General features: G+C 35.6%; 1 protein-coding gene across 1 annotated transcript in view; it reads right to left on the bottom strand.

Annotated features, from left to right (window-relative positions):
- Window positions 1–10188, bottom strand: part of LOC119835687 — a 42944-nt gene that overhangs the window by 23192 nt on the left and 9564 nt on the right. Inside the window, exons 16-37 of the mRNA XM_038360661.1 lie at window positions 9841–9960; window positions 9505–9565; window positions 9255–9403; window positions 8596–8672; window positions 8119–8241; window positions 7196–7392; window positions 6203–6303; window positions 5733–6004; window positions 5311–5384; window positions 5140–5164; window positions 4929–5054; window positions 4327–4451; window positions 3988–4091; window positions 3469–3652; window positions 2760–2876; window positions 2562–2625; window positions 1731–1873; window positions 1350–1455; window positions 1005–1051; window positions 741–873; window positions 392–492; window positions 9–165 (exon numbers count right to left, since the gene is read on the bottom strand). Coding sequence (XP_038216589.1) covers window positions 9–165; window positions 392–492; window positions 741–873; window positions 1005–1051; window positions 1350–1455; window positions 1731–1873; window positions 2562–2625; window positions 2760–2876; window positions 3469–3652; window positions 3988–4091; window positions 4327–4451; window positions 4929–5054; window positions 5140–5164; window positions 5311–5384; window positions 5733–6004; window positions 6203–6303; window positions 7196–7392; window positions 8119–8241; window positions 8596–8672; window positions 9255–9403; window positions 9505–9565; window positions 9841–9960 — 2606 coding nt within the window. The remainder of the gene's footprint in view (window positions 1–8; window positions 166–391; window positions 493–740; window positions 874–1004; window positions 1052–1349; window positions 1456–1730; window positions 1874–2561; window positions 2626–2759; window positions 2877–3468; window positions 3653–3987; window positions 4092–4326; window positions 4452–4928; window positions 5055–5139; window positions 5165–5310; window positions 5385–5732; window positions 6005–6202; window positions 6304–7195; window positions 7393–8118; window positions 8242–8595; window positions 8673–9254; window positions 9404–9504; window positions 9566–9840; window positions 9961–10188) is intronic.

The following is a 10188-nucleotide window of genomic DNA, read 5'->3' as shown; positions in this document are numbered from 1 at the left end:
TCAAAGGCGCCAGCAACGTGGCCCAGTATGAGCATAGCCACGCCCAGTCTATCCACGCTAAGCTCTATGGCGCAATCCGACACGAGGTTGACTTCGACCGCGGGCCCGCACGTGAGCGCACCGCAGTGGAAGAACGCAGGCGCTAGGACGCAGCTTACGTCCACACTGTGAATCATTGATGTATTTTGAGATAAATTATTATCTAATAATAACAATTTATACTGGCTAAAATGGGAATGTAAAGAAAAATCTATTAAATTTCTAAATGACAACTATAAAATATCATATAGTTCATATAGGTTCCTTATAGCTTTGTTGAAATCAATTATTTACTACAAAATACTAAAAATAAAAAACATAGAGTTATAATTGTGTCACAAAGGATACTTACGAATGTAACACTGGAGTGATACATGGCGAAACCACGGGCTGACTCCATTTAAGAGCAGGATTTTCACCACCTGTGGTCTTCAATATTTCTGATTCCACTGCCTGGCCACAAAATACCATAATAATAACAAATAAAAAGCCATCACATTTAGTAATCGTATAATTTCACGAAAAAACACATTACATAGATATCTATACAGCAATAGCAATAGATCAGCATTATCAATAAGAAACAGCAATGCAAAACATTTTAACAAGCTTATAGAAATCTGAATTCACACTTAATACCAACTCCGACCGCCTCGGAACTGATTGCCAATACAAAACGATATCAATAGCTAAAATATTACCTCCTGGTTAACAAGTTGTTTGAACCTAGCAGAGCGTATAGCTATGTTCTTCAACAGGACCTCGTATTGGCGTCCCTCCATCCCTATGCCTGATGTGGTCCACGCGTTCTCTGTGCCGGGGTTAACTGCACGTCTAAGAAATAATATAGATATGGACAATTGTTACGTATAGGGACTTGTATAAATTGGAAAAGTTGTGGAATAAAAAAAAAACTTCCATGTATGTACAGACGGATTCCGAATGGAAAAAATAATGTACATTACCTGCATATAGGATTTTCAGGGTGAGGATTGACTGTTACTTTGCCAATCTGAAAAAAAAATACAAAAACTATCATAAAGGACAAACGAAATGTAATGTGGTGGATTAATTATTTTTAAATGTTGAAATATTTTTAACAAATTTGGATTTATCACACGTGTCTATGCTTTACTAACAACGTTTTATTAAGGCTATAAGAATCCTTTTTTTATTTCCATCAACTTGAAATACAACAAAACATTCTATTGATATACTGTACACTGGTCCATTTTTACATATGAAAGGGCATAGTAGATAACATATATGACAAATTTTATGAACAAAGCCCTTTATCATGGAATACTTACAATCAACATAATGGTGTCATCTTCATTGGTGACTATCTCATCGGTTAGTAGGAGACGCAAGCCTCCCGCCGTCACGTAGCAGAACGGCCACTGCCAATTGCTCAACCTATAAAAGTATTTTTAAGAATATTGAAAGGTCACAGAGATTTAATTCCTATACTGAGAATAATATAATAATTCACCCATTATTACTTTAAAATCAGTTTTTTACATTTATTAAAACTATTAAATATTGGTAGATACAGGTAATTAAAGCAATTATTTGTCAGTAGTTATCACTGAATAATAAATTCAACTGTAGCTATAAATGATAACATTTTTAAGAGTATGAAGAACGATTGTATCTTTAAACACAGTGCGTTATATATAATTAACACTCACCTAGTTTCCTCGTTTTTCAAGGGACAATATGATTTAGGCACCAAAACTCGAAACAAACATACGATTTGCTCTAGAACTGTGGGTCGCAGTACAACTTCTAGTGGCGCTAGTGTCGCATAAATCTCCCACATGCTATCTTCTTTCTGTGGAAATATTTTATCGATTGTCAGTTAATTAAAGCTATATTTTAATATATCTTATAGAAATATAATACACAAGCGGTCCGGCTCCGCCCGTGGTACATATATAGACTATAGACTCCCTCGATAAATGGGCTATACAACACTGAAATAATTTGTAAAATCGGACCAGTCGTTTCTGAGATTAGTCCGTTCAAACAAAAAACTCTTCAGCTTTATAATATTAGTATACATTAAAAATATTAAATATTTACAGCTCTCAGAAGTTACATTTCATCAAGGTCACAATAAAGAAGATCAAACAGTTTTTTTTTATGTCATAGTCGGCAATGGAGCTGGTGGGTCGCCTGATGGTAAGCGCTACCACCGCCCATGAACATCTGGAGAGGCGTAAGGTCAATTGCAGACCTTTCGTCACTACAAATGTATTGCCAACTTTAATTGGGAAGGGATTAGGAAAGGATTGATGAGAGGAATAAAGGAAAGGACTGGGAAGGGTAAGGAAAAGGATATGGGCCTCCGGCTCCCCCACTCACCGTACGAAACACAATAGCAAGCTATTATTTCACGCCGGTTTTCTGTGGGGGTTTGGTACTTCCCCGGTGCGAGCTGGCCCAATTCGTGCCGAGCGTGCTCGATTCCCACAATAATAGTTTCACACTGATTTCGAAATAGTTAAGTACAGACTTACTGCGTTTTGTTCTAAAAGTTTCGGATGTAGTTCTTCTTTCCAGCTAGCGGGTAAGTTGGATATTCTGCAATTTCAATAAGTAATACTTATTTATCATTAGAAGTTCATTTGTAAATGAATATTTCCAAGAAATCGTATGTCCTGGTTGATACAACTGGTACTACTGTCAATTTTTATTGAAATACAATATCAACTCACAAAGCTTGTGTTATGGTGACAGCGAGGAAGTGACTCTCTTCCTTTGCGTTAGTCGGTTCGCGAGCTTCCAGCACTCTGCCGCCGAGGACTCCTGCCGTCCATTCATCACTGCCAGTACTACGAAAGACACCTTATTATTAATGAAACAAAGCTATAATTGCAATGAATTCGGTCAATATTGCAACATTAGAAGACTCATAAGTCTTCTGGCCATAGCCAGTTTAACCACTAGCCGATACAGATTTATAGCCTATAAAACACTATTTGAAAGAAGGAAAGAAATATATAAATATATTTTTTGTCATTAAAAGCAAGCGAAAACCGCACATAAACAGTAAGCTATGTTAAAAAAATCTTTGTATATAAAATTGCAATTAAGTTTTTTTGGCATAATATAAGCTTCAAAGCGATAAGGCCGCCAAATGTACAAATCATGTTTTTGTGTGTATGTTTCTTTTGTTCTCCTATGTGCGCATTGTACAATAAAGAATTTAAATAAATAAATAATATAGTTACATACAGTATTAATAATTTTAACTGATAGATAAACTTGAACAAATCCAGGAGCTATAAAACTGGATAAAAATAACTTTTATTCGTGATGATATCGAAACACAGATGTTTCCTAAAGGTCAATCGTACGTGTTCAAATCGCTAGCGATGACGTCACCACCGCTATAACCCAACCCAAACGGCTGACCACACCCACCGGTCGAAGTGTTTCACGGACGCCGAGGCGATCTTCACTTTGAACTGGTTGTAGTGCTCCTGCAGGTCCACGCTGCTGATGACGTCATCCGTGTCGAACACCAGCTTCGCGGTGGACGTCGTGAACACCAGCGACGCGTGGCTCACCACCCATTGGAACCAGAAGAACGTCTTCATTTTTATCGCTGGAAATTAAATATATTTTTAATAATTATGTGTCAATAGGATGTTTATTGTGGTTATGAAAAACACTTCATTTTAATAACGTCTCATTTAAAATGAAGCAGAGCTACATATTGCTTTTAACGTTGACATGTGGCATTTGTCTTAACAGCAAAAATAGAAATCACAATTTAAACAGGCAAATGACTATGGATAAACTTCACGTTAATATGGTAGAAAAATAATCCTGTAAATACTATAAATAGACAAAAATATTTTCGTACATACGAGTACATATTTAAACACTACTCTTGCATTACAATATCAATTATATATATATCAAAAAGTATTAACATACGGTCTCTCTCTGGATGCGCTTCAAATATCGATATAAGTTCAGAAGGATTGCCACTTTCCGTCTCCTCTGAGAGGCTTCTCACTTCATCTATTTCAGATACGGACCTAGAGCACATCAAAACAATTAATAGAATATATTTTACACATTTTCTTTATAAGAGTATATTTGTAATACCGATAATTTACGACCATACCGTAAAGACATTTACGCATAGCATTATTCATTTATTTATTCATGAGTAACAATCTTAAATCAATGATAAATTGTGTCTCAAAATTCAATTTATTTCATCCATTGGTCAGACAAACATATAAAATATACATTAAAAACACTATTTACCGTATAAGCGATCTTCGAGATCCACCCGCAGATGTAAAACTCTGTTTTGGAATAGCTAAAGGCGGTCGCCGTAGCAATTTCAATACATGCGTGAAGCAATGTATTGCTACCACAACCACATGCACCTAAAATAATTATATTATTACACTCACATTCGTAGGATTTCATTACCAACGTTCAATAAAATACCGTTTATTTGGTTGTTTGTTATTGATTTTTAAAAATGACTCTCAAACTAGAAACTGATCTTTATTGAAAGTATGTTCGCAAGTTAAGTTAACTTTTTATTTAGGCCAGGCCAACAATTTCATATTATGTTTAAAACAACATCGACATCTACAGGGAATAGGGAATTTGATCGCGTTTAAAATTATTGCTGAAATCGACCTTTATGAAACATCTAAATTTAACTCACGATTTGCCATGTTCTCTCCTTATGTCAAAGTAATAGAAAACAAAACGATGGTTAAAATGTTAAACTTGGGAACACTTACAAATGTTAATTTTTACTCGGATAGAGTTTAGGCAATTGAAATTCTACAATAAAAAATAATTAAGAACAAAAATAAAATTGATCCTTCGAGCCGGATTTGGGAACTTACTTGATCACTATCCAAGCGCACAGTAACGGGCGGTGTATCGGCATGAAGATTGACCCCTAGCGACACGATGGGACCAGCTCTTATATTGCTTTCGACACTTTCCGCCGCTGGTTCGGGCTCTTTTGGCTATGAATGTACATAAAATATATAGGTATAAATAGACAAGCAATAAAAAGTGAAAATAACTTGGTTTGTATCGATTCATATTTACCTCTGGACTGCTTTGTTTTTTCCGCCTGAAAATGTAACAAATTGATAATAAGAATATATTATTGAAGACAGAAATGGAAATGTAATTAAACTATTCGGTACTTGTTATTGTATAGTTGTCCCGTAGGATGCCTACGCATCAAACATGAACAAAACAAAAAAAAAATCTCACCTGGCCGGTCCACGAACGAACTCTTTCAATGACGACGGTTTGAAATCAACGCCACCCGTAAAGTACTTCAACTTCTGCAACAATCATACGCTTTAGTTTCTATTGTAACTAAAGCCTAGCAGCATTTTTGGTCAAAATTTGTTACGCAAAAGTTGAACAACAAATCAACAAATCAACAAAATTAATATTGCAGGAAATTTAGTTAAAATGTGTAGGTGTCTCGGGCGAGAACTTATCAGAGCGGGCAGAGTTACCAGCAACTCAGTACCGAGTGGATTCAATTTTGCTAAACAAATGTCTATCATGAATACGAAGCTTAGTTAATATCGGTGCTAATTTTTCATGATATAAATCTCACAGTATATGAGTTCCGTACATGTAGTTTAGTGTAGAAACGTAGTGTAGTAGAAACGTCAACTAACCTCATCCTCTCTGCTCGAATCAGCGTGCTTTTTGCTCTCACTGCGCCTCGGTATCGCCTTGATTTGCAGCGACTTAGTGACCACGGACAACGTGACCGTGGTGGTCACTAGTTCGAGTACAGTTCTCGGTATGGCCACCCGTGAGGTTTTCAAATGTGATCGTAGTCCACTGGCGGCTTTCTCTTTGCCGGAACGCTCGGTGCCGGCGCGTACCTCCAATGTATAGCAAGATACGTCCGCTATACGCATCTTCCAGGGAAACGATTCGTCTACTGTTGAGAAAGAATTGATTATAATACTGATTCTACTAATTACAAGTTACTAGTACGAATAGTTTTTGAACCACGGACAGATATATAGACAGACATGTTGAATCTACTTTTTTAGGGATCTTTTTTGAGCAAGTAACTAGGGAACCCTAAAAAAGTGACAAACTGAAACGGTTTGTTTGAGAGCATAGGAACACTTACTTTCTTCGTTTTTTGGTGAAAGGAATGTAGGTCCATCGTGCCTTATTTCTTGCCAGAGATGCTTCATCGAGGAATTGGAATGTATAGACCAGCGACCGAGACTGAAACATTTTTATCGTTAATTTTATACCAATTTTTATATATAGAAATCAACAAAATGCTTGCAAAGCAATATAATACTACAGTAAAAAAGTTATTGGATTTGAATTCAATTGAGTCATTATTTCTTTAAAGTTAAAAGCACTTTCATTGACATAAATATATTGAACTTTAAGGTCAAACAGAATAATTGTGAACACGGGTGATTAGAAAAAAAATCCTAGTAAATTTTTCTGTAATTGTGAACGTTAAAAATACACTAATAGTATAAATGTGAAAGTTTGTTTGTTTGGATGTTTGTCCGTCAATCACGCTGAAACTACTGAACGGATTTTGATGACATTTGGTATATAGACAGGGTATGAGTTAACTTGGGTGATAGAATACATTTTATCCCGATTAAACGCTTCCTTGGGAGAAAACAGGAATCTTGATATACGGGCGGAGACGGAAGGAGCGTATTGTTGACTGTAATATGTAAGTCATATTACATACTAGCATACCCGGCCACGCGTTGCTGTGGCTGAGTAATAATTAAAAATATTAAGATTATAAATTATTGGTATAATTATTCGAAATAAAAACTATTCTATAAGTTGGACCAAATTACACATAAAATGCCAAATTTCATCCAAATCGCTTGAGTTGCTGAAGAGTTCATTGGGAACATACATCATGACACTGGATTTTTAGATATTATATACTAGGTGACCCGGCAAACGCTGTTCTGCCTTACTTGTATCATTTAGGGGGTTGAAAAATAGATGTTGGCCGATTCTCATAGATACCGAAAGAATTTCATCAAAATCGGTCAAGCCGTTTCGGAGGAGTATGGCAACGAAAACTGTGACACGAGAATTTTATATATTACATATATCGAACAAGCGACATTACCTGACAGCGAGCACCCGGTTGAGCGCGAGCGCGTGCCGCTCGATCGCGTCGCGCACGGTGGCGCAGTGCACGGCGCTCGCGCTCGCCGCCGTCACGTACACGAGCAGCAGCCCGCACTCGCACGTCACCAGCACGCGCCGCAGCCGCGCGTGCAGCCGCAGCAGCCGCTCCTCTGACCACCACGCGTCCGCCGCCGGCTGGCGATGGCGGGGTGATTACTTTATTCTGCTCCGTTAACGACACAGCGTACATATCGTCACGTGTAGTCGGTCGGTGGTAGAGTGGTGGATGGAATGTTTTGTATGAGGCATGGCTTATACCACATTCCTCAGCATTCGCCGTATGCGCAAAGCTTATTTTTAAGATTATTTCACGCAACTTTTAAAACAAAACAAGATTTTGAGTTTTAATAATATATAAAGAATAATCTTTTATTCTGGAATTGTTAATTAAATTCAATATATTGTTGTAATGTAGTGCAAAAGCTGTAAAGCTATTAAATCACCAATAAACAAATTAATTAATAAAATAAATCATTGCGAGATAGGTTTATAGTGGTTGTAGAATCATATGCAGAAAAACAATTCTTAAATAATTATCCGTTTATCCTTACTTCCCTTCCCTTCCCTTTCTCCTTTTGATCACTTTTACAATTGCCACAATTTGACGAATCGCAATTTATATTCTTTTTCTATTCTCTAAAAATTTCTTATTTAAATATTTAATCTTATTCATTAATATTAAATATTCTTAGTTACATATTTAAATACCTTATTTAAATATTTAATCTAAACTTCACAATAACTCTGGTAAGAGCGCTCACGCGACATATTTTGAGGCTTATTTAGTTTGCTATTATACGACCAACAGTCAAGTCCAAATAAATCTTAACAATGCACAGGACAAACTTAATTCGTACTCACTGGTGGCACTCCAGGTTTAGGTTCCTTCTTATCACTCCTCTCACTGCTAGACTCCACGCTGCGAGTCTTCACGTGGACTTCGGCCCCAGACCCTGATCTACTACCACCTCTGCCACTTGACGACTAGTAAATATTAAGTATCACTGCATATTTGTGTACATTCTTATAGCAAAATTTTAAATTATTAAATATTTAGGTAAATTTAACAAAACTTAAGTTAAACTGCGAAAAATAAGCACCTATCATCTTTATTTCGTTTCAGTTATAATGTTTTTCAAGTGTTTATAAAATACATTTAATAGTTTTACATTTAAAAAAATATACAAAAAGAATTCACTGAGGCAGTAAGGTCAGCCAGATACTACCCAACCAAAATGTTTATTAAACATAATTTAGCTTCTTTAAATTTAATTTCGAAAAGTACTTAAATCATATTTTACTTTAGCGTTTATCGTTTATTAAAAATCGCATACTAACCGGTGGAGTCGTTCGCCGTTTCAATAAATATTGTGATGAGGATGTCATTTTCAGAGATGACGTTTGAGATCGTGATTCTGAAAAATCTTATATATTAATATCATATACTATTTACTGTTGTTTTTAATATGAGAATTAAAAATTTATATGAAAAGGTATAATAATGGCCTCTATCTAAAGTAGGTAGTTTTAAAGTCGCATGCGGAATTTTGCGGTAAGAGATTCACAATTTGGTATGTTACAGTTTTGTTTTTTCTCTTCAATATCCTCAAATACTAGAAAAAAATTAAATCCAGTAGAACATACACACTTAATAAAACAATATAAATATTGTTACTTAGTGAAATATTTAAAATGAAGCCCAAACACAAAATGTGTTCCTAAATGATTATTTAGTTATTAACAGAGAAATCTAGTCACAAATTGGCCAATTTTCGCCTAGACTACTTTGAGTTAAAGTGTGTAATTTTTGTTATCTACTCTAATACTATAAAGATGAAATTTTTGTATTTTTGTATGTTGATACGTTTTCATGCAAAACTTTCACGCACTGGACCGATTTTAAATTCTTTCAACATTAAGACTATATATGTACCACGGCCGTAGCGAACAGCTAGTAGTAGATAATATTGTGCTTTGCTTGATTAACATATAAATACCTGTGATCTTTACTTTGGGTCTGTACCCAAGCCACGCAACAAGTAACGGATCCACGCACAAGGCCATAGGCTCCAGCCAAATGCCTATATAATCTAACGCGTTTTGTGTCGGCTCCTTGCACCATTGAAATGCACTGCGAAGGTACGGTCTGAAAATAAATCTCACAATAAATTAAATGCACAAACAATCTTAAAAAATAAAGTTTTATGTTTATCTTTATAAGTATTAAAATAAAATGAAAATACTTACGTCGTTGTTGGCGAGTCAGGGCCCGAAAATAACCAAGCCTGTTTCGCCTCTTCGCCATCTGCTAAAAAATAGAAAAAAAAATATTTCACAACTTTTCCACCAATGTTTAATGTAACGCTTACTATTAAATTATTAAAAATGTAAATATCTAGCTTACACCTGTAGAATTCTCCTCGTTTATAACGTTTAAAAAACTAGATTATTCTTGCCCTTGGTAAAACTAAATTAAAGATATATTATAATCCGCCAATGATTCAATTCAAACAGTTCTTAGAACCAATTCTAATAACTCATAGTGTATGTGTAAAAAATGTATGTTCATGTTGCGTCACTCACTCGGTGCGTGATGCGCGGTCGCTCGTACTGAGTGCAGTGTCAGTATGTGTGTGTGTATGTTTCTCGTTATGTAGCCCCTCACCGACAGTTCCTCCAGTGTCAGCTCTATCGCTACGGATTCTGAAAAGAGTATTATATTGTACGCATAATACATACATTAAATATATTAAACATGCGTAATTATTAACGATAGATCAATTTAAAAAAGAACCTCGAAAGATCAATTGCTTAGAAATAACAATAGCAAAAAACCTTTAAATAATAAATAGAAATATTCTCCACAACAATCCCTTCTTTAACCGACATCCCCAAAACGAAGGAGGTTTTCACTTCGACTATATTATTATT

Source organism: Zerene cesonia, chromosome Z, assembly GCF_012273895.1.
Source record: "Zerene cesonia ecotype Mississippi chromosome Z, Zerene_cesonia_1.1, whole genome shotgun sequence".
Taxonomy (NCBI): Eukaryota; Metazoa; Arthropoda; class Insecta; order Lepidoptera; family Pieridae; genus Zerene; species Zerene cesonia.
Note: the sequence above shows the minus strand (reverse complement) of the source record. Positions and strands in the feature narration are given on the sequence as shown.